The 19,747-nt window shown below is 37.2% G+C and overlaps 1 protein-coding gene across 3 annotated transcripts in view; it reads right to left on the bottom strand.

Moving 5' to 3' along the window:
• ATF2 (activating transcription factor 2) overlaps nucleotides 1–19,747 on the bottom strand; it is a 40,218-nt gene that overhangs the window by 15,941 nt on the left and 4,530 nt on the right. The window contains exons 1-9 of one of the 3 annotated variants that reach the window (XM_054174269.1): nucleotides 18,945–18,963; nucleotides 18,468–18,536; nucleotides 17,756–17,825; nucleotides 15,326–15,422; nucleotides 13,530–13,648; nucleotides 11,578–11,706; nucleotides 8,972–9,150; nucleotides 8,545–8,659; nucleotides 8,280–8,366 (exon numbers count right to left, since the gene is read on the bottom strand). In XM_054174269.1, the coding sequence (XP_054030244.1) occupies nucleotides 8,280–8,366; nucleotides 8,545–8,659; nucleotides 8,972–9,150; nucleotides 11,578–11,706; nucleotides 13,530–13,648; nucleotides 15,326–15,422; nucleotides 17,756–17,803 (774 nt within the window). In that variant the 5' untranslated portion in view covers nucleotides 17,804–17,825; nucleotides 18,468–18,536; nucleotides 18,945–18,963. Of the gene's footprint in view, nucleotides 1–8,279; nucleotides 8,367–8,544; nucleotides 8,660–8,971; nucleotides 9,151–11,577; nucleotides 11,707–13,529; nucleotides 13,649–15,325; nucleotides 15,423–17,755; nucleotides 17,826–18,467; nucleotides 18,537–18,944; nucleotides 18,964–19,747 lie in introns of those variants that run through there. The other 2 variants (XM_009906645.2, XM_054174280.1) reach the window with 2 other exon arrangements.

Genomic DNA, 19,747 nt, shown 5'->3' with positions numbered 1-19,747 from the left:
TGTTCCCCACCTTGGTTTTGTATCAGTTCTACACATATCTCAGAATGAAGAAGGTGCTTCCAGAAAAGTATACAAAACAAATTTACAGTAATTTCACCAGTGCTCAGCTCTTAAGAAAAAACATTTATGATAGCTGCAAGCATTAGGACAGGTCTATACAAATTTTTAAGGTAACATGCTCTATGCACAGTGCTCTGAAAATCTTAAGCCCTCATACAGTTGTTTTAACACTTTCTTTACAGCATTAAAACAAACTCAAGAATAAACTTCTACCTTCCTAATTCAGTCCCTGTCTTCAGCTAAAAAAGCTGGAGACAATGCCTATGTGTTTTCAAACTAAAAGTACTAAACCCACACTCTAAGATCTAATTACAACAACTTAAAGGTTGGTGATTCCCCCCAACTCTGCAAAATTCTAACCAGTCCTGGTCCTTAAATGGTTTACCCAGTATAACTTCTTCAAGCTATTACCATCTGATATTCCACAATGTATTTTCATTTGCTGTCTGAATGATACTAGAATGATTTCTTGTACCATAAGCTGCAGTTTAGCAGGACATGACAAACTTTCAGGAGTCAAAATCAATACAGTAGGGATAGTGCAGTCAAACCAGGCCTTAACTTCCCTCACTGTAACACTAACACTTATATATCATTTTGTAAGTAATCTTATTTTTTTAATTACAATGTTAAATGTAATGTACTATGGACATAGGAAATAATTTGGTTTAGATTTATATTACAGGGTTCAAAAGCTGAAATTCAAAGAGTTACGATTAAAATTATGAATGGAGAAATACTGTGAAAATCGGAGGAATATCTACAGATCTTCACACAGAGTTATTCTGCTCATGCATTTAAAAGGTTTCGTATTTTAGAGGGCATTTCTGGAGTAAAATATTGTATGGATAATGCACTTCCTGTGAGTAGGGAGACAATTACCCTAAATATGACAAGAATCTCAGTTTTAAAAAACATGCATTAGCATAAGTGTATACAAGCATTATTATGTGCAGAAATCTGATAATAACCAAGGTTTGTTTGGTTTGGTTAAGAAAGGCAAAGTAAAATCAGTATTTTCAAACAGTTAAATAGCTTTTAAAGTGTTTATTAGTAAGGTTTTACTCTTCATGTATATCCTTGAAAATAAATCCTCATTGCATCTGTCAAAATTTGGTAGGACTAGATCACTCCATCAAGAGCTCACAGAAAAAAAGATAATATGCTCCAGAAACGATTTGTGAAAAACTCAGATCCATATTTCATATCTGCCACAAAAGCTCATCAGAGTAATAACCCTCCTTCTCCTGGGTGTTATCCTACCATCTGCTGCTCTATTACTTATCTTTATTTTGCAACTAATTAACAGCATAATCTTCTAAATTCAGCAAGTTAATTATCATTATTGTGGTCTTTGCAGCATCATCAGTCCTTATGAAGTCTTGTCTCTCCACCCCTAGAGAACATATGAAAATGAAGTAGGTTGTGAGAGGGTCTGTTTCTTTAGAGTAGGCTCATTAGGTGTTTGCTGATTAGCTCGGCATGCAGAGAGACAGGTCAGAAGAATTCTGCTGAACACAAGGTCCCATGCCAGGCTCCAGCAAGTTAATGTCGGTTTCTGAACATTTGCCAAGCTTGCCCTCTGTCATTTTTCAGTAGAAGCCTCCTGCAGAAAGCCTACTGGTTGCCCACTGTGTGCAAGGTATTTCTCAGATTGTGACAAAAGGTTTTATATATGTAGAAGGAGATGGAGGGAAACAATCAGTGTTAAACTGATTTTCAAGTTCTCTGGAAACTTCTACAATCCATGCGAAAGTGTCTCAATATTAAGTGTACATCCACAAGCTGTACACTCAAAAAAAAAAGGTGGGGGGAAGGTTTAACAACTAGGGGTATTTGAAATACAGTAAGCATACAATTACAGTCTTCACAAAAATATCAGAAGCAATTCTGTATGTTTAAAATGATGAATCCTTACCTTAGTATTTTGGTTTGGTTGTGGTTTTGGTTGGGTTTTTTTGTTGGTTGGTTGGTTGGTTTGGTTTTTGGGTGGGGTTTTTGTGTTGGGATGTTGTTTTTTTTCCTTAAACATAGCTATTATGTTTACTTCTAAGCTTCTCTAAAAGACCACAAAACTGATGTGCACTTGATTTTACTTGAGTACATGGAAGTAAGTTTCTTTAGTATAACAGCAAATACGAAGTCATGTCAGAAAAACTGACAATTTATATTAAGCGTGGCACAGAAATCTGAAACTCACTTTCACTCCTATTGAATGTCATTCTCAGTACAAGATACAAGGATATTTTCAAAATAACAGCAGTAAAAGACAGCTTGTGGCAGAACAAAATCTCTAACCATATTTCACTTCAGCTCTATAAGCAAAAGGAGAAAAAAGATCCAAGAATGTTCAAAACTATAGTAACAGTGCCTTTCACAGGTGTGAAGGGACCAGCTATCTTCACTACAATAATTTCAATATTGGACAAAATTAAAATTTCACATAATTTCATGTAATTACCCCATAGCACTGAAGTATTGCACTGACATACAGTGCTGTATGTTTTTGAAGCAGACACAGAGATTGTACTTAACATACTCTCCCACAAAATTCCACTAAAGGCTGTTTCAGCCAGGAGCCTTTTGTGATAATGTCACCAATCATAAGCATTTGGCTCACTGCAGAGCCCATGCTTCATTTTTTTCTCTCATGGCTTTTATTTTTTTGTTTACAACCTTTTTTTTTTTTCCCCTCCTCATGCAACTGTCCCTCTGTGGAATTCATGTTATCATTTATTGTCAGGCAGCTTAATGGTAACCAGAGAAAATAGCATTAAAGCAAAGAAAGAGCAGACTTCTGAAAGTGACATCTCACGAATAACCAAAAATGCCATGCTGTAGACGTTGACACTTCAGACTAAACAAAAAACACAGTTCTGATGATTATGCATTTATCTTGCATCTAAAACCACTTTCAAACATTTAAAGAGAGCCCGCCTACAATGTGACATCTCCAAAAGATGTCCATATCGGATCGGTGGCAAAAAAATTTACTGAACAAGCTATCACTTCCTCTACCTTTAAAGAGTTTTAAGACTTCTAGGACAGCTGAAGAAAAACTTCAATTGTGTTACAGGAAGGCATCCTGGGCCCATTACCAGAGACATCTTCTGCCAGTTATTTTAAGCCTTAGTTTTTAGAAATCAAAATGTTGCTATTTTTTACCATAGTTCATTCATGGGTTTATACAAAAATATGTGATGCCCTTTGTACAAATGGATTTATACAACTCATAGGAAAACAACACGTGTTCGTCAGGAGTAAAGTGTGTTGTTCCCCCATTAATAAAAATATAGAACTTAAGTGTCCCAAACCCATATTTAAATTCTTTAACTCTTTAGCATTCAGAAGTAATGTCACTACTTTCTCTGATTTGATTTGTATCAAATTAGCTTTCCTTCACTTTTTCACAATAAAAAAAGGAAGTCTACACAACAGTAGCTTTTTGTAAATAGGCAAGAGAAATTAATGATTGAGGTAAGACACTAAATCAGAGCTTGAAGTGCTTTTCCTATTGCATAACTATAAAACAAGTTAGTTCCTTGAAATGTCATGCAAGGAGTGAACTGCAGAGAAAGCCTCTGTAAGAGGCACAATCTGCAACTGAAAGGAAGCACCTGGTCCCTGCCTTGGTTTGTGCCAGGTATTTAGTTAAAAACGTAAGGAATTGTGCCTTCTACGCATGACAGATATGTGTCTGACAATTTGGCGATACTGTATCTTAAAAGCGGTAAAGCTACTGTAAAGAGAATTTCACTCTGCCTCTGAAGCAGACAGATCTGTCAATGAAGAATACCTTGAAACAGTATTGCAGAACGCCGTATTAGGAAGGTATTGTCTTTGAATAAAAGAAAAATTCAAACAACAATAGCCAAAACCATACGACAAAACCCTCTGCAGATATGAAAAAAATACATTTCTTTTCAAATGTTGCCTTCTATACACTAACAAATGTATTTTAGTAGCTGAAGAAGAGTTGCAATGTTAGGAAAACTACTTAAGCACGTTTTATGTTTGTTACATATTATAATGCAGTATGAAAAAAATCCTGGAGACTGCAAGATCTGTCTATAAAAAACAACATGTTCTCCAAATAAAAAGCAACAAATAAAATAATGTAACAGTCAAGAAAAGTCCAAAGGTCTATAAAAATCCTGAGTCCTTGACTGCTGAGAAGGGAGTATCACATCACTTCATACATCTTTTTGTCCAAAACACTCTTAATACTAAACTGATAGACTTCATAGAATCATTTAGGTTAGAAAGTCCTTTAAAACCATTGAGTCCAACCATTAGCCTAGAACTGCCAAGTCCACCACTAAACCATGTATCACATCTAAATATTTTTTAAATACCTCCAGGGAGGGTGACTCAATCACTTCCTTGGGCAGCCTGTTCCAATGTTTGGCAACTCTTTCAGTGAAGAAACACTACATAAACCTCCCCTAGCACGACTTGAGGCCATTTCCTCTTGTTCTATCACTTGTTACTTGGGAGAACAGACCAACAATCACCTCGCTGCAACCTCCTTTCAGGTAGCTGTAGGGAGTGTTAAGATCTTACCTTCAGCCTCCTCTTCTCCAGACTAAACAACTCCAGTTTCCTCAGCTGCTTCTCATAAGATTTCTGCTCTAGACCCTCTACCAGCTTCTTTGTCCTTCTTTGGACACACTCCAATACATCCATTTCTTTCTCCTAGCAAGGGGCTCAACACCACAGTACTCAAGGTCTGCCCTCATTAGTGCCAAATACATGCAGATAATCACTGCCCTGGTCCTTCTGGTCATGCTATTTCTGATACAGGCCAGGGTGCTGTTGGCCTTCTTGGTCACCTGAGTACACTGCTGGCTTATGTGCAGATGGCTGTCAACCAATATCCTCAGGTCCTTTTCTGCTGGGCAGCTTTCCAGACACTCTTCCTGAAGCCTGTAGCATTGACATGGGGTTGTTGTGACCCAGGTGCAGGACCCAGCACTTGGTCTTGTTGAATCTCATACCATTAACCTCAGCCCACCAATCTATCCTGTCCAGACCCCCCTGCAGAGCCTCCCTACCTTGAAGCAGATCAACACTCCCACCCAACGGTGTCACCTGCAAACTTACTGAAGATACACTCAATCCCCTCATCATATAACTGATAAAGAACTAGACCCAGTACTGAGCCCTGAGGAGCACCACTTCTGACCAAACAGCAACTGGGCTTAACTCCATTGACCACCACTCTTTAGGTCTGGCCATCCATCTATTTTTTCTCCTAGGGCAGAGTATGCCCACCTGAGCCACAAGCAGCCAGTTCCTCCAGGAGAATTCTGTGGGACAGAGTGTCAAAGGTTTCTCTGAAATCCAGGTAGACATCATTCACAGCCTTTCCCTCATTCACTACATGTGTCACCTTGTCATAGATCATATTTGCCAAGCAGGGCCTGCCTCTTGTAAAACCATGCTGACTGGACCTGATAATCTAGTTATCCTGTATGTGCCATAGGATGGCACTCAGTAGGATCTGCATCATGACCTTCCCCACCACCGAGGTCAGACAGGCAGGCCTATAGTTTCCCAGATCTCCCTTCCAGCCCTTCTTGTGGATGGGTATCACACATGCTAACCTCCAGTCAACTGGGACCTCCCCAGTTAGCCAGGATTGCTGGCAAATGATGGAAAGCAGCTTTAAGAGCACAATTCTGCTCCCTCAGCACCCATGGGTGGATCCTGACCAGCCCTATAGACTTGTGTGTCTAAGCAGTGTAGTAAGTCACTAACCATTTCCCTTTGGGTTATGGGGATTTCATTCTGGCTCCTCATACCTGTCTTGCAGCTCAGGGGGCTAGGTACCCAGTGAACAATTGGTGATACTACTAAAGACTGAAAAAAGAAGGCATTCAGTACCTCAACCTGTACATCTCACCACCACATCCAATAAAGCATGGAGACTCTCCTTAGGTCTCCTTTTGTTGTTCATGTATTTATACAAACATTTTTAACTGTCTCACAGCAGTAGCCAAAACAAATTCTAGTTGGGCTTTAGTCTCAATTTTCTTCCTGTATACCCTCATAACACCCTTGGTAGTCCTCCTGAATTGCCTTCTCCTTCTTCTAGAGGTCATAAGCTTTCCTTTTTTAACAGAGTTCCAGCCAAGTCTCTCTGTTCAGCCAGGCTGGCCTTCCCCATCAGCTCATCTTTTGGCACATGAGGATGACATACTTGTGCACCTTTAAGATTTCTTTTCTGCCGTATGCCCAGCCTTCCTGGACTCCTTTAGCATTCAGGACTACCTCCCAGCATGAGGGAGAAATGTGGCTACGGTAGGCAAAAGGACACAGGAAGTGTTCCACTAACTTAAATGTAACAATAAATCCACTAATTGCAGTATCCTGTTAATAGATTAAACATACACTGTGATGAAACACAGATTGCTCACTTAGGAAATTTCAGTGCATTAGCTTACATTTCAACTTCAAATGTTAACTATTAATGAAATAAGAGGCAAACAAGCAGCTGTAAAATCAAATATTGTTTTCTGTTGGCTTAGCCCAGAACACAAGTAAAAAATAAACCTGACTATCTTTGCAGAATTTAGGATATGTCAAGAAAAATGATTTTCCAGAGAAACAGGAAAAATAAAGGATTTGGCATCACAAAGATTAGAATTTTAAAAATTAAATGAAACTATACAGTTAATAAACTATCACATACCTGCCAACAATGCACCACATGGCATAGCAAGTCAGTCCTCCTATTGTAAGCCTTACTACATAAAGCTTCTCATTAAGTTACTTTAGGAGTGGTAGGAAATTACAGGTTTTATTTTTGTAAGTAGGTGCTACATAAAAGTAAATAGGCATAAGAAATATACTTAGTTCTGATATTCTTGAATTCTGCTCTTGCCTTATATTAATCACAAAGATGAAATACTGCAACTACCCTTTTTACAGGCTAAAAAAAAGGATAAGCAATCACTGAAGTGCATGTATTAGCTAAATTCTAACAAGATGACTAATGAGATTGTTAAATTTTTAAGCCAATGATCTTTGCTTCTGTTTCACCTGAGTGATTGCTTCTTCCAATGTGAGATCAGTCTTCACCATATACATGTAATTCCTTCCACCTTTTAACGCTCTGAAGAGCAAATCATTGGGTAACATGCTTTGAAATCTCATTCCCTGCCCATCTGAAAAACCAATTCCTCCTGAATTCACAAAGCAGAATTCAGTGCATGAGTTTCCTGACTCTAAGGAACATGCAATTTCTGAAAAAAAGAAGTTCTTGTTTTCACTTTCTTACATTCTTCTCTCCTGGATTTAAGATCTCACCAGAGCTGGTTACATTTAACTAGTTCCTCAGGTGTTAAAGGATGCCTTTTCCCATTCCTAGGGGAACAACAATGCACAAGAACAAACCTACCTTTCTTTCCCTCTCTACAGCAGGTGTTCCTGATTCTTTTTCAGTATGAAGTAAGAGTCAGAAGAGGAATACTATTTTGCATGAGAGACACTGTTTGCAGCGGCATGTTGTAAATACGTAAGTGGGTTAATTACTGTTTAATACATTTTAAATTGCTTTAAAAACAAACAAGACAGTTGAAGCAAGAAGCAATATCTAACCCTGCAAAATATTTTTCAATTAACTCAAACACAAACAAAGTAAACTTTCCTCTGCTTCATTCACTTGCCATTTTCCAAAATAATGCCCAAACCGCCCCAGTGCAACAGAAACAGCCTCCACACGCAGCAACTTCGTAACAATGTCAGTTACACAAATAATTACACAAAGCTCTTGGCAAATGGACTACACACAGCTGAGATTTGGAAGACACTGTTAATTTTTTTTTTTCCTGTCCTGGGTTTTGAAAAGAAACATCATATTCTTTGGGAGAATATATATTCTGATTGTCTGAAGATGATGTTCACTGTAAAGATGCTACTAATCTTGTCTTTCTTCCAACTAAAATTTCCTGTCCTCTAATAAAAGAAAAGCACTTAGTTCATTTAAAAGAATGATGAAAATTAAGATCAAAACAACCATTAATAACAGAAATAACACAGGCCACAATTTGAAATAACTGTAAAATAAATGCAGCTGTTACTGTTCTGTTTTTATAAAATTTGTACTCGCAGAAACTAGATTAACAAAAGAAAACTAAAGTAGTTTTAAAGAACAATAGAATGTAATTAGTTTCTCAAGTTACTCTTCTTGAGGAATAATGGAGTTTTTCACTTACCAATTTAGCCTCAGACTGCACTGGCTGTGGGGAGGAAGGCCCTGGGATTCCTGGGATACTAGGCACCATGGTGACAGGTCTAACAAGCTGACCAGATAAAGTATAAAAATGAAGAAAACCTGAGTATGTTATCATAATAGAGAGCATATGACAGCACTACCCTCTGAAGCCAAAACAGCTATCAAGCTGCTTAAAACTAAGCTCTATGCTGCACTTATGCAAATCTGCTCTTCTTTGAAATTAATATAGCATCATGCTTACTTACTGGAACTGCAGCAGGGACATGCACATTAGAATTTGTGATAGATGCAGGAATAGCAACAGGCATGGTTTGTCCATTAGGAAGATGTAACAGCAGAGGAAAAGGACCTGGAACCGGACTGAAAAAGGAATGAACTATATAAAAGAAAACTTATCCAGAGAAGAGAACAACTTTACATATTGTTTTAAATTGCTTTGTTTGTTTGCAGTTGTAATGTGCTATTTATTTCAAGATCAAAAATATGAACTTGGTGATGAAATTGTATTTCACATATAGTGATAGTTGTATGTTTCATATGTAGTAAAGCACCATATTACACCAAAGCACCTGAAGTTTGTACATTAACTGCAGAAACAGTAACTGAAAGTAAACAGGATGAAATATTTCAATTTCTGTAAGAGAATATGTTACTAAAATTGATATAACTTACACTATTGGTCTGTTAGAGGATGGAGCCTGGGTAATAACAGTACTAGATGTTGGTGATGGTATTGCCTGCTGAATAATAACGCTTGAGTCAGAACTCGTAAGTAGAACATTAGGAACCTGTAGCGATGCTGGACGAACTATTGTTGATGTAGGCTGTGCAGTCTGCTGCAGTGACACCTCCTGAGGAAAAACAAAGATGGATCAGTTTGCAAAATACAATTATTGACTATTCATTCCAACTGTCAAATGAACAGTTTGATGGAGTACATCAGAACTTCTGCAACAAGATGAAAGTAGAGTTTGTACAACTAAATGTATTTAAAAAACCCCAAACCCTTTGGATGAATGATGTAAATCTTCGAAGAGAAATTGTTCCAGCAACAGTAATTTTAGTTTTATGGCAAAGCCTGGATCTACTTATGCTAAGATACTATTACTCAGAATTTATTTTTTTATCAGGTATTAAGATTTTTTTCCCCCAAGATATCCATGGCAGTATCAGCACTATCCTGCCTACCCACACTCTGAATAAGGAAAACATTTTATGGTGTACATTTAATTTTCAGTCCATTATTCCAGCTTTAAACAAGAAGATACAAAGAGTTTTATATTTCAGAGTTCAACAGGATGGCATTCAACAAATCCAAGTGCCAGGTGCTGCACTTTGGCCACAACAACCCCGTGCAGAGCTACAGGCTGGGGTCGGAGTTACTGGAGAGCTGTCAAACAGAAAGGGACCTGGGCGTGCTGACAGCCGCCTAAACATGAGCCAGCAGTGTGCCCAGGTGGCCACGAAGGCCAATGGCATCCTGGCCTGCATCAGGAATAGTGTGGCCAGCAGGAGCAGGGAAGTCATTATGCCCTGTACTCTGCACTGGTTAGGCCACACCTTGAGTACTGTGTCCAGTTCTGGGCCCCTCAGTTTAAGAAGGACATCGAGACACTTGAACGTGTCCAGAGAAGGGCAAGGAGGCTGGTGAGAGGCCTTGAGCACAAGCCCTATGAGGAGAGGCTGAGGGAGCTGGGATTGTTTAGCCTGGAAAAGAGGAGGCTCAGGGCAGACCTCATTGATGTCTACAACTACCTGAAGGGGGATTGTAGCCAGGAGGGAGTTGGTCTCTCCTCTCAGGCAGCACAGCACCAGGATGAGAGGACACAGTCTCAAGCTGCACCAGGGGAGGTTTAGGCTCGAGGTGAGGAGAAAGTTCTTCACTGAGCGAGTCGTTCGCCATTGGAATGGGCTGCCCAGGGAGGTGGTGGAGTCACCGTCCCTGGAGGGGTTCGAGAGGGGATTGGACGTGGCACTTGGTGCCATGGTCTAGTCATGAGGGCTGTGGTGACAGGTTGGACTTGATGATCTTTGAGGTCTCTTCCAACCTTGGTGATACTGTGACAAGGAACAATGGGCACAATCTAGAACACAGGAGGTTCCACCCCAACACAAGGGGACTTGTCTATGGTGAGGGTGACAGTGCTGGAACAGGCTGCCCAAAGAGGTTGTGGAGTCTCCTTCTCAGAGACTTTCAAAACTGGCCTGGATGCATTCCCGTGCATTCTGTCCTAGGTGATCCTGCTTTGGCAGAGGGGTTGGACTCAGTGGTCCCTGGAAGTCCCTTCCAAACCCTAACATTCTGCAATTCTGTGAATTTGCAACCATGAGATTAAGCCAAAGTGATCATAACTTTACTCACTTTTACAAAAAGAAGTTTAAGCCTATTCAAGGGTATTAGAGACTTACTGAAAGAACCTCTCTGAACTGTTGAATTAGAAAATATTTTACAGAAGAGGGTCGTTATTTTATTTAAGAAGTGTTTTCAAGAGGTATATTTGCACTGAGATATAATTTTCACTTCTAATTATGCTAATTAATACTGAACCACTACTGTATAAAGATATTAATACCCTGCCAAAATTAAGAGTACTGGGAATATGCATTAGCAGTGAAAAAAACAAACTAACCTCTGAAATAAAGATAACTATATAAAATAAAGATTTAAGATTTGGACTATCTAAGCTTTATCTAAGCAGCTGTTCATGTGTTCAAGTATTCCTTTTACTGTTTTTTGAGACTACATGATTACCTATGATTACTTATCCTTGCCAAGTAACAAAACTTAGTGAAGCTTTGTAAAGACAAAGCTGAACTAAATCTCTCTTAAAATTTCTGTCACACTTTTAGGTTTCTTCTCATGCTGGTGCTTTTTGGCAGGGTAAGGGAGACAAGCTGAAACATTAGAGGTTCATACTGGATACAAAGAGAAATACATTTGCAACAACAACAGCCTGGCATTGGAGCAGGTTGCACTGAGAGGCTGTGCAGCCTTCCTCCTTGGAGGTTTCACAACCAAACTGTGTAAAGCCCCAAGTAACTTGATCTGATCTCAGACCTTTTTATGAATGATGCCTTTTCAAACATAGCATGAATATTAAATTTTATTTCATTTATAGCTTTATAGCAAGGCAAAGAAATAACTGTGATGAAAAAAGCTAACTAAAGAATTAAACAAATGAAATATATATCCAAACGAATATGGCAAAAATTTCCTTTCAACCAGCTAAGCAGTGTGGCTATTATTGCATACAACAAACTAACAAAACAGTTCTTACCTTTTCATCATTGGTTGTAGACTCAGGATGAGGTAAAGGACTATCTTGATGAGTTGTCTCCACAACGGAAGGCTCTTCAATTTTATTCCTTATAATTGGTGTTGCAAGAGGAGACAGATCTAGAGGCATCTAAGAGCAACAGTGTAAAACAAAATGACTCAATCTCTAAAAATATTAAAATAAGCAAGAAAGTGTAAACAACTAAAGAGAAACAGGAGCTTTAAAACAGAGAGGTGCTGATGTTTGGAAAATCTTGACGTAGGTGCATCACCAGGCAAGGTTACTCTTCCACGAACATCAATCTTCAGTAACGTTTGGTCTTTCAACACCAATGTCAGACTTAGTATTTTCTTCTTGAGAACTAAAAACACTATTAAAGTTTTCTTTTCCCAAGAGTCAAAGGAGAATTACAGATGATATAGGACTGCTAAACTTAAAAATTACAGTTGAACAGAAGTATTATCCTTCTATAAGTTGTTAAATCATATGCCACGGAGCACAAAATCCTAACTACATTTTCAAATTAGGAAATCTACAGTGAACAATTAATTTCAATCTTATTGCAGCAAGTAATTATTGAAAAAGCATGTTTTGTATTACTACACAGTTAAAACTCCCTAGGAGATCTGAAATGCCACAAAGAAATTAGATTTGAAAGCCTATACTCCTGTCTATCCTGCTACCCAAATACTTTTGGAAGAAACTTCCTCCAATGTTACTGTCCAATTTATGTTTTTCCAGATGCTTTTTTTCAATTCATTTCCTGGTTTTCCTAAGGAATATATTACTATTGGGCAAGGAAGACTGTTAGAAGTAGAATCTCTTTTCATACAACATGTGAACATGAAATAGCACAGAAAAAACCCTAAACCATCAACCTCCTAAAAAGTCTACTATTATAGTAAATTTTACCACTCACTGCCATGATTGCTTATGTGGATTAATCAGGCAAAGATATGGCAGAACTCTGTTTCTCTGCATAACACAGTGGGCAGCTTGGAAATTTAGTATAAAGAAATTGTCAAAATGTTTAAAATACTTTGCAATACCTATAACCTCCTCCAAGGAAGTGGTGAATTACTCAGAAAATACAGTATGAGTAAAGCAGTATTACTATATGTAGTGTTTTAAGAACAGCTAGTACACATTAATTAAAAAAAATAAAATTATTGGTATAGTTGCAGTAACAAATCAAGGATGAGGCATCATCTGGAATCGATAGTAATACTATTCACAAGTACCTACAAAAACCTTCACTGAAAGAAAACGCAGATACCTGGAAAGTACTAAACTAAATAGAAGACACCACATTTAAATGTAAGGGAAGATAAAAAAAAACCACCCAACACCATGAGGTTGCTAAACTAATACAGTCCAAATTTTTCTTGTATTATAATCTGTACTTTAGCATAAGCAGATCACTAGTTTCTAGGGAAAAGCAATTTCAACACATAGATAACATAATTACACCAAATTACTGACACCTCTTCAAATGTAGTGACTCTTTAATTCTCATTATCATGACTATTAATTCTCAGAATTACCTCAGTATTTTAAAACTGATCAAAATGATGTGTTCACACACTATTCTTTTCACGCGGTCTGGCTTTATTTCTGAAAAAGCTTTACTTTTCAGACAATTTCTTCCTAAAGAAACGTCAATCAAAGCCATTGATTAACTTCAACAAATATGGACTGCATCCTGAAGAATTAAGACAGTCAATGTGTCCCATTGTCTGCGCTAAATATGCAAAATTAATTAGGTAAAGTAACTTTCAGAAGAGCAATCTTATCGTTTGCATTTTTTTCTATGCACAGTATGTAAGCAGTTGGCAAATGATTACTGGTATAGTTTAGAAGGTAATACATAAACTTAGAAGGTTTATTTTTTAAAAGGAATTTCTGGTACAAAAAAAAAGTAGAAACTCTGAGAAAAAAAAATTTGAACGTACTTTTTTAATGTCATCTTCAGAAGCCTTTTTAAACTCATTCTCAAAAGGACTTGCTAATTCATTGAATAAGCCCACTTCCTCACAGTTCTTCAAGAATCGAGTTGGTGTTGGTGTCTGATCTGAAATGAAGTGTATAAAACCCCCCCAGTTTTATTTTTAAAATACCATTTATGAACCTACTTACAGTAAATATTTTCCAGAAAAGAAAAAAAAAAGAAGAAAAAACAATTCAAACAAAAAAGACATGGTTAAGAACTTTCTTTTGCCTTGCAAGGCAGAAACCAGAAGGCATACTCCACCTGCTGGAGACAAGCAACTGAAGTTTGCAAACCAGAGTAAAGCATTTCTGCTGTGTCCAGAAACCAGAGGGAGCTATTCTCAAGTGCCTAGACCAGAGCAGCAGATCACTTCTGTGAGCAAGCAGAGTTTATTTTCAGATAAAGGCCTACATGAAGGCTTTAATTGAAGGGGAAAAAATTAAAAAAGAGAGAAAAAGTGCACAGGTCACAAAGTTTGCTGCTTTGGTCTCATACTGTGAAAACAGTAGTGATTACTTTCCAGTGCCTGGAACTTCTAGAAGGAGTAAAGTGTGATACTGTACACAAGATTGTATTGACTCCCATGATGCCTGTATACTCAAGCTGGAATCACAAGACTTCTGGTATCTGGGTGACTGCTGCAACAAACAAGTTTCACAAAAGTCTTTCTATACTGTTCTTGGTACTGGGTAAATTCCCCTTATTTTACTATGATTACCAGCTCAAAACTAACCACATTTTCCACAGAGTTGCATGCATTTAAAATACTGTAAAGTGGTATTATGTGCACCCTTACTAAAAAAGCTGGCACGGCTACAAAGAGAAAGACACTGCCACAGCTTCATCCTGAAACATCTGACTATTCAAAAGGTTCTCTTTCCTATGGCTTAATTGCCAAGGACTGCACCTAGAATTTTAAAATGTGTAACTCCATTTTTCCTGTCTGCTTGTCCCAACAAATTATCCACTTCCAAGGGGAAAAAAAACAAAAACCAAACAGAAAATGTCTGAAACCCTTTGTGAAGTTCAGTTATACTGTTCCATCACTGGGAAAACAAACAAGCAAAACCCCAAACACAAAACAAGGTGGCTATAACTTTAGAATAATTAGCATGACCTATCTTCATTCAAGAACTTTAGAATTTACAATGCAATCAATTATCCATCAATGATTACTTCTGATCCTGGACAAACAAAATAGTGATGGATCACCATGAATTCAGAGGTGAAAATACAGTAAACACCTTTTGAATTTAAGCTAATGTTTTCCCCTCTTTTCTTCTGCTATCCCACTTAAAGAGCAATAATCACCAATTCAGTCTTCTCAGGTCACCACAGCATGTAAAAACCAATCCATATTTTAAAGTGTAAGACACAAGTAATAATCAATGAATAACTAAAAGTTAAATACAGTTTGCTACAGTTACAAATCCTGTTAGGCAAAGCCTTAATTAGTGTCTGTTCTTACTAAATGCATATTTCATCAGTTAATTATTAAAATATGGATAATTGGAAAATATTTAATTATGTATCTGATCCAAATAAAATTTACTTACGGCGAATAATACTGGCTACAAATTCTGATAAATGCTAATTATGCAAAAAAGTATTGCCTAAGCATACACTGCAAACAACTAGTGAAGAAAATGTTTCATATTCTCTTAACTTAATTCTATGCATTCTCTTCAGAAAAAACATTAAATGTATATTCATTCCAGCAGGAAAACGAGTAAACTAATTATAAAAGTATATACCAACCAGCCACAATGACACTATCATTACGAGCCGGACCGAATTTCAGTGTCATCTCATGTTTATGTTTATGGACAGCCAAATGATCCTCATTGGTAAAACGCTGCAGCAGAAAGTTTAAAGAAATAGTTGTAATTTTGAGTGTAAACAAAGAAAGTGCAACTCTACAGAAAGTCATTCACACAACATATAAAACTATCATTACTACACTAACAATCCTCCCAGGCAGATATGTCTTGTTCCTTAGTAAACAGTACCAAGCAGCCACATTATAAAACTCAAATGATGTTCACAGTAACTAAATAGTAATTATAACAGGGAAATGGTATTATAAATACCTGCATTCATCAAAAGTCTAAGATAAAATTTCAGAGTGCTGCAGACTTCATCAAGCATTTTCAAACAGCCATTTGCTATACTAATAGATCTTGACAATATTTAGTAATTGATTACCACTATTTGATTTCTCTATTGTATGTATTACCACAATAATGAGAATTGATCTGTAATCACAAACACAGACTCTGCACTATTTAATAGCGTAAAGTATAGCTCCTGCCACTGATTATTTACTACATATGGTAAGAGGCAGATAGAATGAGAAACACTAGAACAACATCAGACAACTGAAAAGCTGTGAATGAACTAAGCAGCATTTTAAAAATCTCTCAAGTTTTCAGAAGTATGCCAGTTTTGTGCATCCTTCCCCAAAAATTTGAGGTACATTATACAAACAAAAGAGGTAAGCATACTAACTAGGTGCTGTAAAACACACATTCTCACAAGCAAGAATAGCTAACTTGAACTTTGCTATGCACCTCTGATGGTGGGTGAAGTTTGTTTCAATTGAGGTAATTTAAGAAAATATTTCCCAATGCTTCTTTTACTAAAAATAGTATGTTTTACAGAATATTCAAATTCATACTTTGTGAATATCTGACTCCCAAAATATGTTTCTTATTATTCCTCAATAATGAGTCACTCAACACATATTCTGTAACAGACACACGTAAAGTGTCATCTCTCAGAAAACAATACAGGAAGCTTAGTTGACCTCAGAGCACAGCCATCCAGAATTATTTCTGAAAGGAAGGACATGTGTATGTGCAGCAGAGAGGGAAATTAAAAATGAAGGATCACTGAAAGACAGGGTGATACAGGCCAGGCTCATTTTTTTCTTTAGAACACTGTTCTCCAGGGTTCCAAATACCCAGCTCTCCATAGCTCCTGTGCCTTATCTCTAGATACATCATAAGTCAGAAACTTTCTTGTTTTATCACACTGAGAGACTTAAATACATCTTTCTGTCCTCACTATGTGATGGACAGCCTCCTTCAGAGGGAATAGGATCTCCAGAACCTGACTCCCTCTCTTTAATCTACAGTACAAGCTGTCATCTGGAGAAGCCTTGACCATGTTCAGGGACATGAACTTCTCTCTCCTCCTTCAGTGGAAGCAAGAACTGCTGTAGTCCCATGATGCATCATCTGACAGAGCTTACATTGAAATGAGATTCAAATAGGATGAGGACAAACATGTTGCTTAGAAGGCAGTTCTCTTCTGTTATTTTTAATGCCTCTGAACATATCAGACATAATAAATCTTAGTCCTTTCCCACCTTAAAATACAGAAGGCTCCACTAATTTAACACTAATGCTATCATCAACCATAAAAAAAGTTTTCAGAATGCAAATGAAATATTTTGAACTCAAAATCAAAATAAATCCAATTGTACTTATATAACAAAAAAATACAGCTTGTTTTAAAAACCACTTCTATATAAAGGATGCAGGGAGGTCCATCTCATGCAGCAGTTAATGCAAATTCATTTATTTTCAGGTTACCAAAATGTTAAGACAGCTTCCTTTTAAGCAACGATCTGCTAAAACACTCCATATTTTTACTTTTCTGCTCACATTCAGCTCTGTATCTACTAATGCTATTTTATATAATATATTAAAACTACAATAAGCATTGAAACACATTTTGTGGCATGCATACCGTTAGCACCTTCCTATACGTAAATACAAAATGATGGGATTAAGTATTTGCAGTGACTACAGTTGTGAATATCAGTGACAAGCAAGCTTCATCATGAGCTCCCCGTGAACACTGTAATATTCTGAAAAATACAGGTTACTTGATACTAATTAGGATGTTTCTTGCCTTTTTTTAATGAAAGAAAATAAAGCAGGGCTAACACATGAAATTGTTTTCAGCTGACAGGGCAATTTGATAAGCAATTTTCTTCTATGGATAACATTTTTGGAATAAACACACAGAATGCGAGAAATTCTTGCTGTCATCCACTTCTCAGCAAAACACAGACACTTCCTACCAATTATCATAAATCTCCTTTTCTCTGATCCCTAGAAATACGTTTCACTGGTTTATTTTTATTTGATCAATGTTAGTAACTTCAAGTCAGACCATTACCTGGCCACATCCAGGGGCAGTGCATAAAAAGGGTTTGTCATCACTCATATTCCACAGGTCGTTGTGCTACCTGTATTTAAAATGAAGGTGGAATAAATTATACAAATATTGAAAAAAAATACCAATACATCAACATCCCCAAAATATTTTAACAGTCTATGGGGCAAGAATTTCTGCCTTCTGGCTACACTAAGAATCTAAATATCCAGGATACAAGTAGATTCTAGATTCCAAGCTCTGTCGGGAAGGTATAAGAAACAAAAGCAGAGACGGGAGGTTTTGAACATACACCTCAATCAGAAAGGCAAATACTCGCACAAAGTATTTCTAATTGCAAAAAGTATCTGAAAACATAGTAAGACAATTTGCCAGTGAAATAAAAATACACTGCAATGATGATTCAATTCCCATAATTAAAAAAAAGAGCAAAGCAAATAGGCAATACCAAGTAGTCAAGGATACAGTGTCAACAGTAGGGAAAAAAGTAGTTGACTCCCTAGTCTTTTAACCATCTTTTAAGTGCATCCTTAAAGATAAGTTAGTACATGGTCCTTTATGCAAACTGTTACAAATTTTACTGAAGTGCATGATTTTGTAGTTATGTTTCAGCTATCTAACTAAATTACCAACAGGCTAAAAAAATATTTTTGAATAGAGACTAATTGTATTTTGTACTGCTTGGCATACTCATCACATATATTAATACACATACCTGCCAGATTTCACGTATAAATCTGTTTCATAGGGCAAACTATCATATCCTCCTTTTCATGGCAATGAACTGTAATTGAAAGAAAATAATAAAATTGTACATGTTAAACATGTAATAATAGGGTGTTTTTTTTAAAGATATATGATATAATGACCACTGTTCACCCATGAAACAACATTTTTTCAAAGAAGCAGTTTAATCCAACACATCCACTAAAGTTGTCTCTCAGATGTAAAGAGATGCTTCTACTCTCTCATCCTGCAAGCACAGAACAGGTGTCACAAGGTAGCATCACTCCACTTCAGGAAGAGAAAGAGGAACACAGACAGAATTGAGCTGACATGCACTGGACAATGCACAAAACTAGTGTGTGGATGCTACGACATCAAAGACAAAAAAAGTTCTGGTACAATGAATGTATAAAACCAAGGTATTGTTGTCACATCACTAAACCCAACAGTGATGAGTAACTCTTACCTCATTTTAAGGTTAAGTAACCTGAGGGGGGGGTGGTAGAGGGAGATGGAGGATGAATGTACCAAATTAGCTAATTAGCCAGGAGATGACAAGCACTCTCAACCCATCTGTGGCTTTACCCTGGAGGAAATAAATTCATCTTTAAATATGAGTGTTTGTATGGAGATCTAACAATGTTAGTTCTGAACACTGCTTAGCTTGATGAAGCAAATAAAGATGAATAAAGATGTCTTTATGATTAAAGATTATAAGCAGAATAAATCTATCTCTCCCTCAGTAGGCTGGTCATAAAAAGCTGCAAGGCTTCTGAAACTCTCTAACCATCCTAAGAATGCGTATTTCTGGTACACTATTTAGCACAAGGCACAAGATGGATTAAGTAAGTACAAGCAAGTAATTTAGGATTTAGTACCTCAGAGATCATTACCGGATCTTTTTTGTCTGTGCCTGTACAGTAAAAATCTACTGTATAGATTTTTGGAACATTACTTCAAGGAGAAGGAGATCCCAGTGTCCTTCGTCATGGACACTGAATGACAAAGAAGCAAAACATGAGTGGATGAGACTCCAAAGTGTCATTTCTATATATATACACTCAACAGAGTGAGGATACGGAGTTGAGATCACAAGCCAAGGAGAGATGAACGGCTGCCAGGAACTTTAGAGTCTTTGGCACTGACAACCCAGGGAAACATTTATGTCCTACAGAAAGGATGCCGAAGCAAATCAGGGATGGAAACTGCTCTACTTTTCTTTCCAAAGAGTTCATAATCTGTCTAGAGTTTCTGAAGGGGTAAGTATTT

Source organism: Dryobates pubescens, chromosome 2, assembly GCF_014839835.1.
Source record: "Dryobates pubescens isolate bDryPub1 chromosome 2, bDryPub1.pri, whole genome shotgun sequence".
In the NCBI taxonomy this organism is placed as follows: Eukaryota; Metazoa; Chordata; class Aves; order Piciformes; family Picidae; genus Dryobates; species Dryobates pubescens.
This window is presented reverse-complemented; position numbering and strand designations above follow the sequence as displayed.